Raw genomic sequence first — 24365 nt, forward strand, 5'->3', positions numbered from 1 at the left:
AGCTCTGCCTCCGTCACACATTCAACAGCTCTGCCTCTGTCACACTTTCAATAGCTCTGCCTCTGTCACACTTTCAATAGCTCTGCCTGTCTTTCAACAGCTCTCCTGTCCCACTTTCAATAGCTCTGCCTCTGTCCCACTTTCAATAGCTCTGCCTCTGTCACACTTTCAATGCTCTGCCTCTGTCCCACTTTCAATAGCTCTGCCTCTGTCACACTTTCAATAGCTCTGCCTCTGTCCCACATTCAATAGCTCTGCCTCCGTCACACATTCAACAGCTCTGCCTCTGTCACACTTTCAATAGCTCTGCCTCTGTCCCACTTTCAATAGCTCTGCCTCTTTCACACTTTCAATGGCTCTGCCTCTGTCCCTTTCAATGGCTCTGCCTCCGTCACACTTTCAATAGCTCTGCCTCTGTCCCACTTTCAATAGCTCTGCCTCTGTCCCACTTTCAATAGCTCTGCCTCTGTCACACTTTCAATAGCTCTGCCTCTGTCCCACTTTCAATAGCTCTGCCTCTCACACATTCAACAGCTCTGCCTCTGTCACTTTCAATAGCTCTGCCTCTGTCCCACTTTCAATAGCTCTGCCTCTTTCACACTTTCAACAGCTCTGCCTCTGTCCCACTTTCAATAGCTCTGCCTCTGTCCCACTTTCAATAGCTCTGCCTCCGTCACACTTTCAATAGCTCTGCCTCTGTCCCACTTTCAATAGCTCTGCCTCCGTCACACTTTCAACAGCTCTGCCGCCCGTCCCACTTTCAATAGCTCTGCCTCTGTCCCACTTTCAATAGCTCTGCCTCTGTCCACTTTCAATAGCTCTGCCTCTGTCCCACTTTCAATAGCTCTGCCTCTGCTCTGCCTCACTTTCAATAGCTCTGCCTCTGTCCCACTTTCAATAGCTCTGCCTCTGTCCCACATTCAATAGCTCTGCCTCCGTCCCACTTTCAATAGCTCTGCCTCTGTCCCACTTTCAATAGCTCTGCCTCTGTCACACTTTCAATAGCTCTGCCTCTGTCCCACATTCAATAGCTCTGCCTCTGTCACACATTCAACAGCTCTGCCTCTGTCACACTTTCAATAGCTCTGCCTCTGTCACACTTTCAATAGCTCTGCCTCTGTCACACTTTCAACAGCTCTGCCTCTGTCCCACTTTCAATAGCTCTGCCTCTGTCACACTTTCAATAGCTCTGCCTCTGTCCCACTTTCAATAGCTCTGCCTCCGTCCCACTTTCAATAGCTCTGCCTCTGTCCCACTTTCAATAGCTCTGCCTCCGTCCCACTTTCAATAGCTCTGCCTCCGTCCCACTTTCAATAGCTCTACCTCCGTCACACTTTCAATAGCTCTGCCTCTGTCCCACTTTCAATAGCTCTGCCTCCGTCACACTTTCAACAGCTCTGCCTCTGTCCCACTTTCAATAGCTCTGCCTCTGTCCCACTTTCAATAGCTCTGCCTCTGTCACACTTTCAATAGCTCTGCCTCTGTCCCACATTCAATAGCTCTGCCTCTGTCCACTTTCAACAGCTCTGCCTCTGTCACACTTTCAATAGCTCTGCCTCTGTCACACTTTCAATAGCTCTGCCTCTGTCACACTTTCAACAGCTCTGCCTCTGTCCCACTTTCAATAGCTCTGCCTCCGTCACACTTTCAATAGCTCTGCCTCCGTCACACTTTCAATAGCTCTGCCTCTGTCCCACTTTCAATAGCTCTGCCTCCGTCACACTTTCAATAGCTCTGCCTCCGTCCCACTTTCAATAGCTCTGCCTCTGTCCCACTTTCAATAGCTCTGCCTCCGTCACACTTTCAATAGCTCTGCCTCTGTCCCACTTTCAATAGCTCTGCCTCCGTCACACTTTCAACAGCTCTGCCGTCCCTTTCAATAGCTCTGCCTCTGTCCCACTTTCAATAGCTCTGCCTCCGTCCACTTTCAATAGCTCTGCCTCTGTCCCACTTTCAACAGCTCTGCCTCCGTCACACTTTCAACAGCTCTGCCTCCGTCCCACTTTCAATAGCTCTGCCTCTGTCCCACTTTCAATAGCTCTGCCTCCGTTACACTTTCAATAGCTCTGCCTCTGTCCCACTTTCAATAGCTCTGCCTCCGTCACACTTTCAACAGCTCTGCCTCTGTCCCACTTTCAATAGCTCTGCCTCTGTCACACTTTCAATAGCTCTGCCTCTGTCACACTTTCAATAGCTCTGCCTCTGTCCCACATTCAATAGCTCTGCCTCCGTCACACATTCAACAGCTCTGCCTCTGTCACACTTTCAATAGCTCTGCCTCTGTCACACTTTCAACAGCTCTGCCTCTGTCCCACTTTCAATAGCTCTGCCTCTGTCCCACTTTCAATAGCTCTGCCTCTGTCACACTTTCAATAGCTCTGCCTCGTCACTTTCAATAGCTCTGCCTCGTCACTTTCAATAGCTCTGCCTCCGTCCCACTTTCAACAGCTCTGCCTCTGTGCCACTTTCAATAGCTCTGCCTCCGTGCCACTTTCAATAGCTCTGCCTCCGTCCCACTTTCAATAGCTCTGCCTCCGTCCCACTTTCAATAGCTCTGCCTCCGTCACACTTTCAATAGCTCTGCCTCTGTCACACTTTCAATAGCTCTGCCTCCGTCACACTTTCAATAGCTCTGCCTCGTCACTTTCAATAGCTCTGCCTCGTCCCACTTTCAATAGCTCTGCCTCGTCACTTTCAATAGCTCTGCCTCGTCACTTTCAATAGCTCTGCCTCCGTCACACTTTCAATAGCTCTGCCTCCGTCCCACTTTCAATAGCTCTGCTCCGTCACACTTTCAATAGCTCTGCCTCCGTCACTTTCAATAGCTCTGCCTCCGTCACACTTTCAATAGCTCTGCTGCCTCTGTCCCACTTTCAATAGCTCTGCCTCCGTCCCACTTTCAATAGCTCTGCCTCTCCCACTTTCAATAGTCTGCCTCACTTTCAATAGCTCTGCCCACTTTCAACAGCTCTGCCTCCGTCACACTTTCAACAGCTCTGCCTCCGTCCCACTTTCAATAGCTCTGCCTCTGTCCCACTTTCAATAGCTCTGCCTCCGTCACACTTTCAATAGCTCTGCCTCTGTCCCACTTTCAACAGCTCTGCCTCCGTCACACTTTCAACAGCTCTGCCTCCGTCCCACTTTCAATAGCTCTGCCTCTGTCCCACTTTCAATAGCTCTGCCTCCGTCCCACTTTCAATAGCTCTGCCTCTGTCCCACTTTCAATAGCTCTGCCTCCGTCACACTTTCAACAGCTCTGCCTCTGTCCCACTTTCAATAGCTCTGCCTCTGTCCCACTTTCAATAGCTCTGCCTCTGTCCCACTTTCAATAGCTCTGCCTCTGTCACACTTTCAATAGCTCTGCCTCCGTCACACTTTCAATCCTGCCTCCCACTTTCAATAGCTCTGCCTCTGTCCCACTTTCAACAGCTCTGCCTCCGTCCCACTTTCAATAGCTCTGCCTCCGTCCCACTTTCAATAGCTCTGCCTCTGTCCCACTTTCAATAGCTCTGCCTCGTCACTTTCAATAGCTCTGCCTCCGTCACACTTTCAATAGCTCTGCCTCCGTCCCACTTTCAACAGCTCTGCCTCTGTGCCACTTTCAATAGCTCTGCCTCCGTCAACTTTCAATAGCTCTGCCTCCGTCCACTTTCAATAGCTCTGCCTCCGTCACACTTTCAATAGCTCTGCCTCCGTCCACTTTCAATAGCTCTGCCTCCGTCCCACTTTCAATAGCTCTGCCTCGTCACTTTCAATAGCTCTGCCTCGTCACTTTCAATAGCTCTGCCTCGTCACTTTCAATAGCTCTGCCTCGTCACTTTCAATAGCTCTGCCTCGTCTGCCACTTTCAATAGCTCTGCCTCCGTCCACTTTCAATAGCTCTGCCTCGTCACTTTCAATAGCTCTGCCTCGTCACTTTCAATAGCTCTGCCTCCGTCACACTTTCAATAGCTCTGCCTCCGTCCCACTTTCAATAGCTCTGCCTCCGTCACACTTTCAATAGCTCTGCCTCCGTCACACTTTCAATAGCTCTGCCTCCGTCACACTTTCAATAGCTCTGCCTCGTCACTTTCAATAGCTCTGCCTCGTCACTTTCAATAGCTCTGCCTCGTCACTTTCAATAGCTCTGCCTCTGTCCCTCTGCCTCTTTTCAATAGCTCTGCCTCCGTCACACTTTCAATAGCTCTGCCTCGTCACTTTCAATAGCTCTGCCTCGTCACTTTCAATAGCTCTGCCTCCGTCACACTTTCAATAGCTCTGCCTCCGTCCCACTTTCAATAGCTCTGCCTCCGTCACACTTTCAATAGCTCTGCCTCTGTCCCACTTTCAATAGCTCTGCCTCCGTCACACTTTCAATAGCTCTGCCTCTGTCCCACTTTCAATAGCTCTGCCTCCGTCACACTTTCAATAGCTCTGCCTCTGTCCCACTTTCAATAGCTCTGCCTCCGTCACACTTTCAATAGCTCTGCCTCTGTCCCACTTTCAATAGCTCTGCCTCTGTCCCACTTTCAATAGCTCTGCCTCCGTCACACTTTCAACAGCTCTGCCTCCGTCACACTTTCAATAGCTCTGCCTCCGTCACACTTTCAATAGCTCTGCCTCCGTCACACTTTCAACAGCTCTGCCTCCGTCCCACTTTCAATAGCTCTGCCTCCGTCCCACTTTCAATAGCTCTGCCTCCGTCACACTTTCAACAGCTCTGCCTCCATCACACTTTCAACAGCTCTGCCTCCGTCCCACTTTCAATAGCTCTGCCTCCGTCCCACTTTCAATAGGGTAAACGACAGACCGGACAAAGGGTCAGGAATGATGAAGGAAATACATTTTAAATGGAAATAACTTTGATATTGTGATGCTGTAGTCTTTACACAGAGCAGACCTCAATGGAAAATGTAATACATTACCATACAATCATTTCTAAGCCACAAATTCAAGTAGTTGGAGTACAGGCAAGGACAGGAGACTTTAAAGGTTAGATTGTAGTAGTTGGAGTACAGGCAAGGACAGGAGACTTTAAAGGTTAGATTGTAGTAGTTGCCATATTTTTATAATGCATTTTATGATGTATGAATTTCATTCTGAAAGGCAAGGAAAACAATCCTGACGTCAAACAGCACTTGACAAGCAAATTGACATTGAGTATATTTCTCTTTTAGCCTCCTTGGATAATTCACCAAATGACTACATTATTACTTGTTTATACTAGGAAAGCATTTAATGTGTTAGTGTTTCGATAAGGCCCCTCTTACAGGGATACTAACAGGGTTGTCTCCTCTCTCATTCACTGACTGACACATGTAGACTACTGCACAGCCTCCTCTCTCATTCACTGACTGACACATGTAGACTACTGCTCAGCCTCCTCTCTCATTCACTGACTGACACATATAGACTACTGCATATCCTCCCTCTCTCATTCACTGACTGACACATGTAGACTACTGCTCAGCCTCCTCTCATTCACTGACTGACACATGTAGACTACTGCATATCCTCCCCCTCTCATTCACTGACTGACACATGTAGACTACTGCATATCCTCCCTCTCTCATTCACTGACTGACACATGTAGACTACTGCTCAGCCTCCTCTCATTCACTGACTGACACATGTAGACTACTGCATATCCTCCCCCTCTCATTCACTGACTGACACATGTAGACTACTGCATATCCTCCCCCTCTCATTCACTGACTGACACATGTAGACTACTGCTCAGCCTCCTCTCATTCACTGACTGACACATGTAGACTACTGCATATCCTCCCCCTCTCATTCACTGACTGACACATGTAGACTACTGCACAGCCTCCTCTCTCATTCACTGACTGACACATGTAGACTACTGCATATCCTCCCTCTCTCATTCACTGACTGACACATGTAGACTACTGCACAGCCTCCTCTCTCATTCACTGACTGACACATGTAGACTACTGCATATCCTCCCCCTCTCATTCACTGACTGACACATGTAGACTACTGCACAGCCTCCTCTCTCATTCACTGACTGACACATGTAGACTACTGCACAGCCTCCTCTCTCATTCACTGACTGACACATGTAGACTACTGCATATCCTCCCTCTCTCATTCACTGACTGACACATGTAGACTACTGCACAGCCTCCTCTCTCATTCACTGACTGACACATGTAGACTACTGCATATCCTCCCTCTCTCATTCACTGACTGACACATGTAGACTACTGCTCAGCCTCCCTGTCATTCACTGACTGACACATGTAGACTACTGCATATCCTCCCTCTCTCATTCACTGACTGACACATGTAGACTACTGCACAGCCTCCTCTCTCATTCACTGACTGACACGTGTAGACTACTGCTCAGCCTCCTCTCATTCACTGACTGACACATGTAGACTACTGCACAGCCTCCTCTCTCATTCACTGACTGACACATATAGAATACTGCTCAGCCTCCTCTCTCATTCACTGACTGACACATGTAGACTACTGCACAGCCTCCTCTCTCATTCACTGACTGACACATGTAGACTACTGCATATCCTCCCTCTCTCATTCACTGACTGACACATGTAGACTACTGCACAGCCTCCTCTCTCATTCACTGACTGGCACATGTAGACTACTGCACAGCCTCCTCTCTCATTCACTGACTGACACATGTAGACTACTGCATATCCTCCCTCTCTCATTCACAGACAGACAGACAGACAGACAGACAGACAGACAGACAGACAGACAGACAGACAGACAGACAGACAGACAGACAGACAGACAGACAGACAGACAGACAGACAGACAGACAGACAGACAGACAGACAGACAGACAGACAGACAGACAGACAGACAGACAGACACCTCCTAATGGGCAGGTTTTGAGACCCTTCTGTGATGTGCTGTATTCAGCAGGTTACATTATGCATTACAGGTACAGTTAACTGACATTTGTCATCACAACTGAGATTCTAACTTCACAGTCAATCCGTGTGGTGTGTGTGTGTTGGTTGTGTGTGTGTGGTGTGTTGGTTGTGCGTGTGTGGTGTGGTCTTGGTTGTGTGGGTGTGGTGTTGGTTGTGTGTGTGTGTGTGTGTGTGTGTGTGTGTGTGTGTGTGTGTGTGTGTGTGTGTGTGTGTGTAGGAAGAGGAAGACAGTGGAGCTCAGCACTACAGTCCATGGCTCTGTGCTCCGACACAGCATCCTGAAAGGCATCTCTGCTCAGATAGTCTCAGCTGCTGTGAGTTACACACACACACACACACACCACACTCACAACCAACACCACACACACACACCCACCACACTCACAACCAACACCACACACACACACACACACACACACACACACACACACACACACACACACACACACACACACACACACACACACACACACACACACACACACACACACACACACACACACACACACACACACACACACACACACACACACACACACACACATACACACACTTGCCTCTGTATTCACCGTGCTGAAGGTCTCCTATTGTCCCTCTGAAAGGGAGAGAACAGATGGAGCAGCACCACATACAGGTAAACTCAGTTCAAGGCCAGACTATTACATTAAACATCAATGTGCACGCCAGAGCCTGTCTGTGTTTTGTAACAAACTGTTTATCACTTGTTTGTAATTACATGAGCAGAGGACCACAGTACTGGGTCCATTCCAGTGAATGGTGTTATTCTGCACCTGTGTTTTACAGAGAAAAGTGCATGAATAAAGCACACTTCTCTTCTAGTCAATGATAGGCTCAAGATTCCCCGCTACCTACAGAATGACCTTTGCTGAGAGACAGAAGCCCTGTTTATACCTGGTTTTAAAATGCTTCCATTGTCCTGATCTTGTCCACATTTTCAGATTGTGGCCAACATTTTGACATACGTAGAAAATTAAAATATGCATTTTGATCTGATTGTGATCAGATCTTCCTGACCACCTCCGGAGACAGTAAGACATGCATTGTGTCTGGGTACCCTACTAGTGAAGAAGGATCTGGACAGTGAGACCATTTCCATCATCATTATGCCGTCCTCTAAAATGAATGACAGGTGGTGCTACTGACTTATGGCATTAATATGTGTCTTAAAATAAATAAATATTATTTTGAAAGAATATCAGTCAAATAATTGGTGTACAGCCTCCCGAGTGGCGGAGCGGTCTAAGGCATTGCATTTCAGATCAAGACACAGGATGCATGGCAGCAGCAGGAATGAACCAGGCTAGAGAAAGAGATATGTAGAGTTGCAAAATGATGGTAATTTCCCCAAAATTCCCTTGATCCCACAGTTGGAGGATTCCCAGAATCAGGAGAGAATAAGGAGGAAATCCAGAATCATCCAACCAGCAATTCTGGAAAACTGGGGAATATAAGGAAAGTTCCAGTTATTTTGCAACTAGAGATAGGCCACAGAGGAAACCTTAAGACAGATAAGGAAGATGTTTCATGGAAAATGAAAGCATCTGTAGCCAAAGGCTCAGACTGTACAGTTTGTGAAGACTTCAGGTTAGATTTCTTACATTAAAGACACAAAGACAGACGCAGACACAGCTACACTACATAACCAAAAGTATATGGACACCTGCTCCTCAAACATCTCATTCCAAAATCATGGGCATTGATATGGTGTCGTTCTCCTGGCATCTACCAAACCCAGATTCGTCCTGTTGGACTGCCAGATGGTGAAGCGTGATTCATCCCTCCAGAGAACGCATTTCCACTGCTCCAGAGTCCAATGGCAGCGAGCTTTACGCCACTCCAGCTGACGTTTGGTTTTGTGCATGGTGAACATAGGCTTGTGTGCTGCTGCTGCTCGGCCATGGAAACCCATTTCATGAAACTCCCGACGAACAGTTATTGTGCTGACGTTGCTTCCAGATGCATTTTGGAACTCGGTAGTGAGTGTTGCAACCAATGAAAGACTATTTTTAGGTGCTATGCGCTTCAGCACTTCAGTCCTGTTGTGTGAGCTTGTGTGGCCTACCACTTCGCGGCTGAGCCGTTGTTGCTCCTAGACATTTCTACTTCACAATAACAGCACTTACAGTTTTTTGGGGCAGCTCTATCAGGGCAGAAATTTCACAAACTGACTTGTTGAAAAGGTGGCAACGGCTGTGGCTGAAATAGCCGAATCCACTAATTTGAAGGGGTTCCACATACTTTTGCGTATATATAGTGTATATGTATATGAAAAAATGTTAAGTAAAGCAATTTTCTAAAATTCGTGTTCATACTACTTCATGCTACTAGTGTTCAGGTTAACACTTCATTTGGAGCACTGTTTTAACACAAAACACTTGCAATATATGTTACAACACGTCTAAATATATATGATCCAGCAGATATGATATGGTTATGACCAAGTTATGAGTTGTTATGGCGCTATGCTTCCAATCAAGAATTACCTGATCAAAAAATGCCAGTGCGTCTCTTAAAACCAAAGATGGTACATATTCAAGGACAGCTATTAGCATCTACAAGGCAATGGCATACAATGCATGTAGTGTGAGTAACACAGTGACAACCATTTTTTCAACAGTTTAGTTTTTGGGATGAATCAATGAATCGTCTTTCAAACTTTTCTTTTGATCTGTCAAGGTCACCTTTGGAGTCTGTGGCTCCCCCCTCACATCCATCATTCATTAAGAGAAAAGACTACACTATTACACCCATCATTTGACCTTTTGTGCAAACACGGCTCCAATCCCTCTACCTGTGAAGGCAACATAAACATGGCCTGTTCAGAGCACCTCCATAAAAGGTGATGAAAGACACACAAACTACAACCGATGGGCCCGTTTAATATTTCCCTAAACACACCGGACCCACCCTCTTCGCTCAATTCTAACTCTTCAGGACATAAATGAATATGTAAAAATGGTCTGTGCAGGCTGCCGGTGTCCCTGTGCCGAAGGCCGTCCTATCAGTTTTACAAGATAGGAGAGTTTTCTGGTAGTGACTGATGTTTTACCTCAGGAGGTTTGCAGGCTTGATTGAAAGGCTCCGTGCCAGCAGCAGCACAGGGTGCTATCCTGGTTCAAATACTATTTAAAATCTTTCAAATATTTTCAGATCATTTGCTTTAGTTTGCCAAGAGTGCCAGGTGGGCTGGGTTTGGGAGTTGCCTATTGGTTCCATTGCAACAGGCAAGCTCAATAAAGTCAATTCAATTCAAGGTAACCATCGGCGACAAAGGAAAATGTAGTCCAACATTTGCATGGAACCTCCCTGAGAGAGGTGCACGTAATAATCACACATTAAACCTCCCTGAGAGAGATGCACATAATAATCACACATTAAACCTCCCTGAGAGAGATGCACATAATAATCACACATTAAACCTCCCTGAGAGAGATGCACGTAATAATCACACATTAAACCTCCCTGAGAGAGATGCACATAATAATCACACATCAAACCTCCCTGTAAGAGATGCACATGATAATCACACATTAAACCTCCCTGTAAGAGATGCACATGATAATCACACATTAAACCTCCCTGAGAGAGATGCACATGATAATCACACATTAAACCTCACTGAGAGAGATGCACTGATGATAAATCACACATTAAACCTCCCTGTAGGTGCACATGATAATCACATCAAACCTCCCTGAGAGATGCACATGATAATCACATCATAATCACACATTAAACCTCACTGAGAGATGCACATGATAATCACACATTAAACCTCCTGAGAGATGCACATGATAATCACACATTAAACCTCCCTGAGAGAGATGCACATGATAATCACACATTAAACCTCACTGAGGTGCACATAATAATCACACATCAAACCTCACTGAGAGGTGCACATGATAATCACACATCAAACCTCCCTGAAAGGGATGCAAATGATAATCACACATCAAACCTCCCCGAAAGAGATGCACATGATAATCACACATCAAACCTCCATGAGAGAGGTGCACATGATAATCACACATCAAACCTCCATGAGAGAGGTGCACATGATAATCACACATAAAACCTCCCTGAAAGGGATGCAAATGATAATCACACATCAAACCTCCCCGAAAGAGATGCACATAATAATCACACATCAAACCTCCATGAGAGAGGTGCACATGATAATCACACATCAAACCTCCATGAAGGGATGCTGAGAGGGGTGCACACACATCAAACCTCACTAATAATCACACATCAAACCTCCATGAGAGAGGTGCACATGATAATCACACATCAAACCACACTGAGGTGCACATGATAATCACACATAAAACCTCCCCGAAAGAGATGCACATAATAATCACACATCAAACCACACTGAGGTGCACATGATAATCACACATCAAACCACACTGAGGTGCACATGATAATCACACATCAAACCTCACTGAGGTGCACATGATAATCACACATCAAACCACACTGAGATGCACATAATAATCACACATCAAACCACACTGAGGTGCACATGATAATCACACATCAAACCTCACTGAGGTGCACATGATAATCACACATCAAACCTCCCTGAAAGGGATGCAAATGATAATCACACATCAAACCTCACTGAGGTGCACATGATAATCACACATCAAACCACACTGAAAGGGATGCAAATGATAATCACACATCAAACCACACTGAAAGGGATGCAAATGATAATCACACATCAATCCTCCATGAAAGAGGTGCACATGATAATCACACATCAAACCTCACTGAGGTGTACATGATAATCACACATCAAACCTCACTGAGGTGCACATGATAATCACACATCAAACCTCACTGAGGTGCACATGATAATCACACATCAAACCACACTGAGGTGCACATGATAATCACACATCAAACCTCCCTGAAAGAGATGCACATGATAATCACACATCAAACCTCACTGAGGTGCACATGATAATCACACATCAACTGAGGTGCACATGATAATCACACATCAAACCTCCATGAAAGAGATGCACATGATAATCACACATCAAACCTCCATGAAAGGTGCACATAATAATCACACATCAAACCTCCATGAAAGAGGTGCACATGATAATCACACATCAAACCTCCATGAAAGAGGTGCACATGATAATCACACATCAAACCACACTGAGGTGCACATGATAATCACATATCAAACCACACTGAGGTGCACATGATAATCACAAACCACACTGAGGTGCACATGATAATCACACATCAAACCACACTGAGGTGCACATGATAATCACACATCAAACCTCACTGAGGTGCACATGATAATCACACATCAAACCTCCATGAAAGAGGTGCACATGATAATCACACATCAAACCACACTGAGGTGCACATGATAATCACACATCAAACCTCCATGAAAGAGATGCACATGATAATCACACATCAAACCACACTGAGGTGCACATGATAATCACACAACAAACCTCCCTGAAAGGGATGCAAATGATAATCACACATCAAACCTCACTGAGGTGCACATGATAATCACACATCAAACCTCACTGAGGTGCACATGATAATCACACATCAAACCTCCCTGAAAGGGATGCAAATGATAATCACACATCAAACCTCACTGAGGTGCACATGATAACCACACATCAAACCTCCCTGAAAGGGATGCAAATGATAATCACACATCAAACCTCACTGAGGTGCACATGATAACCACACATCAAACCTCCCTGAAAGGGATGCAAATGATAATCACACATCAAACCTCCCTGAGAGAGATGCACATGATAATCACACATCAAACCTCACTGAGGTGCACATGATAATCACACATCAAACCTCATTGAGGTGCACATGATAATCACACATCAAACCTCACTGAGGTGCACATGATAATCACACATCAAACCTCACTGAGGTGCACATGATAATCACACATCAAACCTCTTTGAGGTGCACATGATAATCACACATCAAACCTCACTGAGGTGCACATGATAATCACACATCAAACCACACTGAAAGGGATGCAAATGATAATCACACATCAAACCACACTGAAAGGGATGCAAATGATAATCACACATCAAACCTCCATGAAAGAGGTGCACATGATAATCACACATCAAACCTCCATGAAAGAGGTGCACATGATAATCACACATCAAACCTCACTGAGGTGCACATGATAATCACACATCAAACCTCACTGAGGTGCACATGATAATCACACATCAAACCACACTGAAAGGGATGCAAATGATAATCACACATCAAACCACACTGAAAGGGATGCAAATGATAATCACACATCAAACCTCAATGAGGTGCACATGATAATCACACATCAAACCACACTGAGGTGCACATGATAATCACACATCAAACCTCCCCGAAAGAGATGCACATGATAATCACACATCAAACCACACTGAGGTGCACATGATAATCACACATCAAACCTCCCCGAAAGAGATGCACATGATAATCACACATCAAACCACACTGAGGTGCACATGATAATCACACATCAAACCACACTGAGGTGCACATGATAATCACACATCAAACCTCACTGAGGTGCACATGATAATCTCACATCAAACCACACTGAGGTGCACATGATAATCACACATCAAACCACGCTGAGGTGCACATGATAATCACACATCAAACCTCCATGAAAGAGGTGCACATGATAATCACACATCAAACCACACTGAGGTGCACATGATAATCACACATCAAACCACACTGAGGTGCACATGATAATCACACATCAAACCTCCATGAAAGAGGTGCACATGATAATCACACATCAAACCACACTGAGGTGCACATGATAATCACACATCAAACCACACTGAGGTGCACATGATAATCACACATCAAACCTCACTGAGGTGCACATGATAATCACACATCAAACCACACTGAGGTGCACATGATAATCACACATCAAACCTCACTGAGGTGCACATGATAATCACACATCAAACCTCACTGAGGTGCACATGATAATCACACATCAAACCACACTGAGGTGCACATGATAATCATACATCAAACCTCACTGAGGTGCACATGATAATCACACATCAAACCTCACTGAGGTGCACATGATAATCACACATCAAACCTCACTGAGGTGCACATGATAATCACACATCAAACCACACTGAGGTGCACATGATAATCACACATCAAACCTCACTGAGGTGCACATGATAATCACACATCAAACAGAAACAAGCAAAATGTCGACACAACTGATAACATTTCTATGAAGGCGCACGCCCACTCATTCTCAAGGACCCAATTTGAAAAAGAATAAAAGCAACCCAGTCCTAGCTAATGGCTATCGTTTACAGTCCTAGCAAGGTGCAGGTCGTATTTATTTATCCAGGGCTAACTCTGTAACTCAATGGCCTCTGGTCTGCTTTACAGCTACCTCATATCCATGGCAGACTGCAGACATTTTTTTAAATATTTTTTTTATTTCACTAGGCAAGTCAATTAAGAACTAATTCTTATTTACAATGACTGCATACTCCGGCCAAACCCTAACGACACTGGGCCAATTGTGCGCCGCCCACTCCCTATCACGGCCAGGGTCTGTAGTGACACCTCTAGCACTGAGATTCAGTGCCTTAGATCGCTGCGCCACTCGGGAGCCTTAATGACAGACCGTCTATATATCCATGGCAGATGGCCAGACTGCAGACCTTAAAGATAAACCGTCTATTCTGATTTAAGCAGCAGCCGCCACTTACCGCCCCCACACACCTCATCAACCCTGGTGTCCATCCCTGCTATGGCAGACCCAGGATTCAAACCCGTAGGTCTCATCTTATAGGCCCAGTGCAGTCAAAAAGATGTTGTTCCTGTGTTTTGTATCATATTGTACATCAGCTGATGAAACTAGGACCGTAGAAGTGTGAGTTAAGGCTTGCCTGGTGACATCACCATCACCAAATGGATTAATAGACCAATAAGAGTTCCAAACCTCTCTGCCAATAACAGTTCATATTCAGTTTTCCCCTTCCAACTCACACCACTCCCAGACAGTCCTAGAAAAATTATTAGTTGAGAAATCGTCTTTTGCTAAAAAGCTATTGTTGTCCATTTTAGTGGAAAACTATTACAATAATTTACTTAATTGTTACCCAGAAATTATTTGACACTGATACAAAAACGGCTGCATTGGGCCGTTAACATCCCCTTATTTCCTTTTTTAACCCCTGTAAGAGAAAGGATATGAAGCTGGGGAGTGGACACACACACACACACACACACACACACACACACACACACACACACACACACACACACACACACACACACACACACACACACACACACACACACACACACACACACACACACACACACACACACACACACACACACACACACACACACACAAAAAGTGTCAAATTAATGTCCTCCATCATACCTCTTTAACAGACAGACTGATAGAAAGCCTTGAAAAAAAACATCATGCAATTTCTAACTCTCCAATAGACAAGGCCACCCGTTATTACAAGTCATATCGCCGTTGTCGAGGCAGTATCCATGGTAACAGTCAGTTCTTCAAAACATACTTTCAAGTATGCTCCCACAAAGAATTATCCAGGGTCATACATCCAAACTTATAGGGAGTCATTTTGGGTAAAGAACGGGTTCGGTTGAATAAACCTACAGCTATTTCTTATGGTTCCAATCATGCCGCCTAATGGTTCCAATCGTGGTTCCAATCGTGCTGCCTAATTTTGGATTGCATAAACAAACAGTAAAACAATGAGGTAATCTGTTGTGGCTATTCTGTTTGCTCACATCATTACATAAGACTCTGATGAGGATGACGCTGGACTCAATCACTCTGACGTCGTGCAAGGCATGAGCTGGCCAAACAAGTATTACGATACAGTTCAGATAAACCACTATGCATTGCATCACAATGGATATTTAACAGCAGACTAAACCTTGAGGAACAGGCTTGAAGTTAAAACCTGGGCTGTGATTAACTTTAATACAGAGAAAACCTCGTTGATGAACATTCCATTTACGTCACTCAAAATGTAGCCCTTTTCAAGGACCATCGATTCCTCACCATGAACAAGTGGCTCGCCGCTCCCAACTTCCTGCAGTTCTAAGGCTGAACACATCCCCCTTCCTTACAGTAGCAATAAGGCCTTAGTAATAAATGAATGCAGGCCATACAGTAAGTATTGTCTTTGATCCCATGCCTGTGATGTCATAGCTGGCTTTCAAACCCAGGCTTTCAGTGTGGGTGGTACTTTGTGGATATCTGACACTTAAGGCTCTACTTAAAACGTATTCAGGATCGGTGGGTCACCCATGGGACGGTTGAGCTAACGTAGGCTAATGTGATTAGCATGAGATTGTAAGTAAACAAGAACATTTCCCAGGACATAGACATATCTGATATTGGCTGAAAGCTTAAATTCTTGTTACTTCTTTGGGCTAAGGGGCAGTATTCAGAAGTTTGGATGAATGATGTGCCCAAAGTAAACTGCCTGTTACTCAGGCCCAGAAGCTAGGATATGCATAACATTGGTGGTATTGGATAGAAAACACTCCAACGTTTCCAAAACTGTTAACATAATGTCTGTGACATTAACAGAACTGATATGGCAGGCGAAAACCCGAGGACAATCCATCCAGAATTATTATTTTTTTCAGCTCACCTCTGATTACAAATGGGAATGGGAATGGGCTGGGAATGGGAATATAAAAGGAAGTCCTCCCAGATTGTAGTTCCTATGGCTTCCACTAGATGTCAACAGTCTTTAAAAATAGTTTCAGGCTTGTTATGTTTGGAAGAAGTTTATTGGGATTCATCTGTATGCATTTTGAACGAGGGGAAACCGGTGGATTACTGAGTCAAGCGCGCCAATGAAACATACTTTTTTGTGATATAAAGAAGGACTTTATCGATCAAAAGGACCATTTGTTATGTAGCTGGGACCCTTGTGATTGCAACCAGATGAAGATCTTCAAAGGTAAGTGATTTATTTTATCGCTATTTCTGACTTTCGTCATGCCTCTGCTTGGTTGGAAAATGTATGTAATGCTTTTGTGTGCAAGGCGCTGTCCTCAGATAATTGCATGGTGTGCTTTCGTCGTAAGCGTTTTTGAAATCTGACAAAGCGGCTGGATTAACAAGAAGTTAAGCTTCTAAATGATGTATGACACTTGTATTTTCATGAATGTTTAATATTACGATTTCTGTAACTTGAATTTGGCGCTCTGCAATTTCACCGGATGTTGTGATCCGTAAGAATTTCATCTAATTGCACTGTCCAATTTACAGTAGCCATTACAGTGAAATAATACCATGCTATTGTTTGAGGAGAGTGCACAGTTTTGACCTTGAAAAGTTATTAAAACTTCTTGATGCACCCATCCCGTTAGCGGGATCATTTTCGTCAACATCCGCTGAATTGCAGAGCGCTAAATTCAAATTAAATTACTAAAAATACTTAATTTTCATGAAATCACAAGTGCAATATAGCACTTGTGATCCACCTGGTGTGTCAGATTTTTAAAAAGCTTTTCAGCGAAAACATAACAAGCGTTTATGTAAGGACATCTCTCTCAGCAGACCAAACATTAAACAGCTAGCAGCAAAGTAGATTGGACACGAAAGTCAGAAAAGCAATAAAAATGAATTGCTTACCTTTGATGATCTTCAGATGTTTGCACTCACGAGACTCCCAGTTACACAATAAATGTTCCTTTTGTTCCATAAAGATTAATTTTATATCCAAAATACCTCCATTTGGTTGGAGCATTATGTTCAGAAATCCACAGGCTCGAGCGGTCACAACATGGCAGACAAATTCCAAATAGTATCTGTAAAGTACGTGGAAACATGTCAAACGTTTTTATAATCAATCCTTAGGTTGTTTTTACAATATATAATCGATAATATTTCAACCAGACTGTAGCTTCTTCAATAGGAGAGAGAAAATGTCTTCTCCACTTTGTTGGCGCATGCAAAACGCTGCTGGCACCCAGCCATCCAATGACGCGATGTGATCTTTCTCGCTCATTTTTCAAAATAAAAGCCTGAAACTATGTTTAAAGACTGTTCACACCATGTGGAAGCCATAGGAAAAGGAATATGGTTGATATCCCTTTAAATAGAGGATAGGCATGCAATGGAACAGGGAGATTTGTTTCTCTTAGACACTTCCTGGTTGGATTTTCCTCAGGTTTTCGCCTGCAATATCAGTTCTGTTATTCCCACAGACAATATTTTGACAGTTTTGGAAACTTTAGAGTGTTTTCTATCCTAATCTGACAAGTATATGCATATTCTAGATTCTGGGCCTGAGAAATAGGCAGTTTCATTTGGGTACGTTTTCATCCAAACATCAAAATACTGCCCCCTACACTCAAGAGGTTAATAAACATATTAGGCACATTTGGGCAGTCTTGATACAACATTTTGAACATAAATACAATGGTTCATTGAATCAGTCTAAAACTTTGCACATACAATGCCAAAATCTAAATTGCACCTGGGTTGGAATAATACATTATGGCCTTCAAAATGTTTTCAAATGGTATTAAGACTATGCATATCCTTGCTTCAGGGCCTGAGCTACAGGCAGTTAGATTTGGGTATGTAATTTTAGGTGAAAACTGGGCGGATCCTTAAGAGGTTTTAAGCAAAACCAGTGACTAGTGTTTCAAGGTAGGCCAAAAAGCAGGAGAACATTTTGTTCAACATGTCAGCAACATATTCTGTCCTTGAGCAAAAACTGGTCAGGATAAAAGACATGAGTGGGGTGAGGATGTAACTGGGCAGGATTAAAGACATGGGTGGTGTGAGGAGGTCACTGGGCAGGATAAAAGACATGGGTGGTGTGGTGTGAGGAGGTCACGGGGCAGGATAAAAGACATGGGTGGTGTGAGGAGGTCACGGGGCAGGATAAAAAGACATGGGTGGGGTGAGGATGTAACTGGGAAGGATAAAAGACATGGGTGGTGTGAGGAGGTCACGGGGCAGGATAAAAGACATGGGTGGGGTGAGGATGTAACTGGGCAGGATAAAAGACATGGGTGGGGTGAGGATGTAACTGGGCAGGATAAAAGACATGGGTGGTGTGAGGAGGTCACGGGGCAGGATAAAAGACATGGGTGGGGTGAGGATGTAACTGGGCAGGATAAAAGACATGGGTGGTGTGAGGAGGTCACTGGGCAGGATAAAAGACATGGGTGGTGGTGGGGTGAGGAGGTCACTGGGCAGGATAAAAGACATGGGTGGTGTGAGGAGGTCACTGGGCAGGATAAAAGACATGGGTGGGGTGAGGAGGTCACTGGGCAGGATAAAACACGGGTGGTGTGGTGTGAGGAGGTCACTGGGCAGGATAAAAGACATGGGTGGTGGTGGGGTGAGGAGGTCACTGGGCAGGATAAAAGACATGGGTGGTGTGAGGAGGTCACTGGGCAGGATAAAATACATGGGTGGGGTGAGGATGTAACTGGGCAGGATAAAAGACATGGGTGGTGTGAGGAGGTCACTGGGCAGGATAAAATACATGGGTGGTGTGAGGTCACTGGGCAGGATAAAAGACATGGGTGGTGTGAGGAGGTCAGTGGGCAGGATAAAACACATGGGTGGGGTGTGGAGGAGAGGAAGAGGTTCGTGAAGGTTGTTTACACAACTCTGTCCTTGATCTATGCCTTGGAACAAAAATATTCATTTTCAATGATATCAACTGTGAGAGTTTCTCTTTTGTGAATAATATTGTAAACCCCACCAAAGTACAGGCTTTCATCGACTGCTACACCATAGCCTTGAGGAAAAAGCCTGAGGAAAAACAGCCTGCCTTGATATCATTTTCCAAACAGGCCAGCGTATCAATCATCTTTCATATTCTCCTCTAAGAGAGGATGACATCAGTGTTCCCTTCAAGACGCCTGTGTTGTTCTGTCACATCTGGTTCTGTCAAGCCTAATGCTGTGAGTGACCCTGAACTTCAGGACTTTCATGATAGTTCTTCATTTGTGCTTTTGATTACAACCTTTTGTTCCCAGAGAGTGACCCAGACAGTCAGACATTCACTGACGGCCACCCTATAACGCAGGACAGTAAGATATCTTTATTCTCTTTGAACTCAGGTCTACCTTCCAAATGAGGGCCTTACAATGAGAATAAGGATGACATTGACGGTGTCTAGACAGGAACCTTGCCTGCAGACGTGGCAACAAACCCATTGCCTATGAAATGTCAGAGTACACAGCCGCACAAAGTTTCGCCTCTGGAATCCAATTGATATTTGAAGGAAGAAGATGCTCCGTCTCAGAGATAATTACCTGGTATTGAGTTCTGGTGCGCAGGTATTCTTCAGTTGTTGTTAAGTTATTACGTGGAAGATGCCACAGAGTCAGGGTCAAGGTGCGTCTCGGTGGTGCGGATCAGGTGCGTTTTCCATTATCGAAGCCTGAGGTCACTAATTGAGGTCTGAAAGCTTGTAAGACCTGATGCAGTGACCTAACAAACAAGCAGAAATGTAGCACCACTCAGATATTGTCACATTGCCCAGAATTTCATTTAACATGTGGCAACAAGTCTTCTAGAAGGGGACAATTCCTTGTATTGGTCTCTTCTCTTTCAGGGGATTTGGAATACCTTCCCACACAAGGCCATAACTATTCACACAAGGCCACAGAGAGGGAGTGAAAGACAGAGAGAGAGAAAGAAAGAGAAAGCGAGAAAACACACTTTTTTTTCAAATAAAAAAACTGAACCCCCACCCAAAATACCTTATTTCACATAATTATTCAGACCCTTTGCTATGAGACTCAAAATTAAGCTCAGGTGCATCCTGTTTTCATTGATCATCCTTGAGATGTTTCTATAACTTGATTACAGTCCACCTGTGGTAAATTCAATTGATTGGACATGATTTGAAAAGGCACACACCTGTCTATATAAGGTCCCACAGTTGACAGTGCATGTCAGAGCATTAACCAAGCCATGAGGTAGAAGGAATTGTCCATAGAGCTCCGAGACAGGGTTGTGTCAAGGCACAGATCTGGGGAAGGATACTAAACATTTCTGCTCTATTGAAGGTCCTCAACAACACAGTGGCGTCCATCATTCATAAATGGAAGTTTGGACACACCAAGACTCTTCCTAGAGCTGTCCGCCCAGTCAAACTGAGCAATAGGGAGAAGGGGTGACCAAGAACTGCTCTGACAGAGCTCAGAGTTCCTCTGTGGAGATGGGAGAACCTTCCAAAGGACAACCATCTCTGCAGCACTCCACCAATCAGGCATTTATGGTAGAGTGACCAGACAGAAGCCACTCCTCAGTAATAGGCACATGACAGCCAGCTTGTAGTTTGCAAAAAGGCACCTAAAAGACTCTCAGAACACGAGAAACAAGTCTGATGAAACCAAGTCTGATGAGTCTGATGAAACCAAGATTGAACTCTTTGGCTTGAATGCCAAGCGTCACGTCTGGAGGAAACCTGGCACCATTCCTACGGTGAAGCATGGTGGTGGTGGCAGCATCACCCTGTGGGGACATTTTTCAGTGGTAGGGACTGGAGACTAGTCAGGATTTAGGGAGAGATGAACAGAGCAAAGTACAGAGAGATCCTTGATGAAAACCTGCTACAGAGCCCTCAGGACCTCAGACTGGGGCAAAGGTTCACCTTCCAACAGGACAACAACCCTAAGCACACAGCCAAGACACTACAGGAGTGGCTTTGGGACAAATCTCTGAATGTCCTTGAGTGGCCAAGCCAGAGCCCAGACTTGAACTCAATCAAAAATCTCTGGAGAGACCTGTGAATGTAATCAATTTTAAGGCTGTAACATACCAACATTTGGAAAAAGTCAAGGGGTCTGAATACTTTCCGAAAGCACCATATATCCTAATTAATTGGAAAATCTAATTCAGGGTGTCTTTTGCATAATCCAGAAATTGGCTATTGTACTGTATAAAACCACTTTGGACTTTGGTGGCAACTGGCTGTCTGGCGGCAACTGGCTGTCTGGCTCCCTCTAGTCGTGCGCCTGTGAAGAACTGGGTGGGCGGTGTCGTCGAATATTTAAAAAGTCTAAACAAGTTGTCAATGAGGAGGAAGGAAATATAAAACCTCACCTTCCACGTCGCCAGGGTTGTATTCGCCAGCTATCAACAGAAGGACAGGATGGCTTGCTCTGACAGCTGCCAGTGCCTCGGCGAAAGGGGACAAAGAAGCATCCTTTACAGCATTTTGAAAAACGACAACCAACCGAATCAGCATTCACAGGGGCGGGCGAGGTTAGCGGTCCCGCAACAGCAGCCTTGTTCGTGTGGATCTAAGAAGAATGTGGTTCTCCTTTCTCCCCAGACAACGTGTAAAGCAGCGTCCGTAGCGCTTTTAAAAACGCTGAAGTTTGTTAAAAATGTACTTTGTTTTCGGAAACTTCCAGCGGAGGACCAGTTACAGCTCGTGCGCAACAGCTGGGCTCAGCTGCTCGTTTTGGGCATGGCGCAGGACTTGATCGACTTCGAGACCATGGAGACGCCAGAACTCAGTATGTTACAGAACATACTAACCAGCGGACAAGGAAGACAGGAGACCGCGCACGGGCGCAGTGGCCAAGGCGTTACTCTCACTGATGTCCAAGGAATAAACATGTTTTTGAATAAATGTTGGGGACTGGACATCAGCACCAAAGAATATGCATATTTAAAGGGAGCCATTCTCTTCAATCCAGGTTTGATAAAGAAATGGTTTTATGGTGTATTTACTCGTTTTATTATTATTAGCAAGTCTATTATTATCATTATAGTTGTTTTTGCTATTATTTTTTAGAATAATAATGATCATCATTATAATTATAATTGTTTTTATAATTATTGTCATTATTATTAGTAGTCTATTATTATTATTTTATGAATGGGCTATTATTAACTATGCGACTATTTATGACTCGTTTGAGTTCACCTTAATAGTTCCTGATTTGAACTTCCATTTTATTCTCTCCTTAGACATTGCAGAGCTCCGGTGTCAAAGCTACATTCAGGCACTGCAGAGCGAAGCGCATCAAGCCCTTAGTGAATATGTGAAAGTCACTCACCGAAGAGACTCTACAAGGTTCACTAAACTATTCATCGCGCTCTCCATGCTACGGTCCATCAATGCAAACGTCGTGGCTGGACTTTTCTTCAAACCTGTCATTGGCACGGTCAGCATGAATGAACTTCTGCTCGAGATGTTTTACGGAAAATAGACTGAATAAACTGGTTAAAGACTGAACACAGACAGAGCTGTGGACTGGACTGGAGGCGGAACAGAATAACAACAGGCAGGTGTATGTGTATTTCTTTTGCTATAACACATCCTATTTTTGTCAAATAAAAGTGTTTGCTGAACTTTGCATGTGGTTATTTCAGTTTATCAGCCTATATCATATTTTTTTTTAAGTATAACCTACGGTTATGTCTAATAACAGCCCCATAATACATTCAATATTATTTGACTGCAATTGTAACCAGGGACCCTCTGCACACATCTACAACTGCCTCCCACCAAGCATCGTTACCCATCGCTCCACAAAAGCCGCGGCCCTTGCAGAGCAAGGGGAACAACTCCTTCAAGGTCTCAGAGCGAGTGACGTCACCGCACCCCGCTAACTTGCGATCCGTTTCACATCGGTTACACAATACATTACCTGGATAATGCTGACCGTGATAATGCATTACTGTGTTTCACCTGAAGAGGGCAATGCTCACCCACAAACCTGAGAGAGAATTTGAGGCAGTCTAGAAAAAGACATTTCCATTCATGCAGACATTGACAACTACATCAATCCCAAAGCTTTTAGCACTCCCATAGGTCCTGAACTGTCTAGGTTGTAAACTGCTTTATGAGGTACTGTGAATATGTTAAAAACAGAAGTAGTGATACCAGTGTCTCTAATACTATGCATTCATTCAACACGCCTCCAGACACCAATGACATAGCATCTCATGTCAGAGCAGGTCATTGGACTGGGTCGGTCCCTTAGGAGGGGCTGCTGTACCATCTAGTGAGGGTGAGGTGGGTCACAACACGTGTCTGGTGCCAACCAGTGTCAGGATAAGACCAGGCTGTTAGGATACCCACACCACATGCCACACACATCAATGGAAGGAAGAGGCACATGGCAGGTGGCTGTGGGGATCAGGAGTGGCATGGACCCGGGGCGGGGCGTGTGGGCTTCCAGTCATGCAGTAAGGAGAAGGGACGGCTGCCAGGTCTGAGAGGTGTTGCCGTGGGAGGAGGCAACAGGCAGGTGGCTGTGGGGATCAGGAGTGGCATGGACCCGGGCGAGGCGTGTGGGCTTCCAGTCATGCAGTAAGGAGAAGGGACGGCTGCCAGGTCTGAGAGGTGTTGCCGT

The 24365-nt window shown here is 44.8% G+C and overlaps 1 protein-coding gene across 1 annotated transcript; it reads left to right on the forward strand.

Moving 5' to 3' along the window:
- Positions 1–22045: 22045 nt before the first annotated feature.
- Positions 22046–23358, forward strand: LOC124008704 (nuclear receptor subfamily 0 group B member 1-like). The gene is made up of 2 exons (XM_046320213.1): positions 22046–22700; positions 22975–23358. Exons 1-2 carry the CDS (start codon positions 22148–22150, stop codon positions 23214–23216), a joined length of 795 nt encoding a protein of 264 aa, XP_046176169.1. The 5' UTR covers positions 22046–22147; the 3' UTR covers positions 23217–23358.
- The last annotated feature ends 1007 nt before the right edge of the window (positions 23359–24365 follow it).

This window comes from Oncorhynchus gorbuscha, linkage group LG21 (genome assembly GCF_021184085.1).
Source record: "Oncorhynchus gorbuscha isolate QuinsamMale2020 ecotype Even-year linkage group LG21, OgorEven_v1.0, whole genome shotgun sequence".
Classification (NCBI taxonomy): domain Eukaryota; kingdom Metazoa; phylum Chordata; class Actinopteri; order Salmoniformes; family Salmonidae; genus Oncorhynchus; species Oncorhynchus gorbuscha.

Excerpts from the sequence above, each read along its gene's own strand:
- LOC124008704 (XM_046320213.1), top strand. The coding sequence starts at position 22,148 with ATGGCTTGCTCTGACAGCTGCCAGTGCCTCGGCGAAAGGGGACAAAGA. Across the intron at positions 22,701-22,974 it reads AGCCATTCTCTTCAATCCAG|ACATTGCAGAGCTCCGGTGT; the intron begins GTTTGATAAAGA and ends TTCTCTCCTTAG.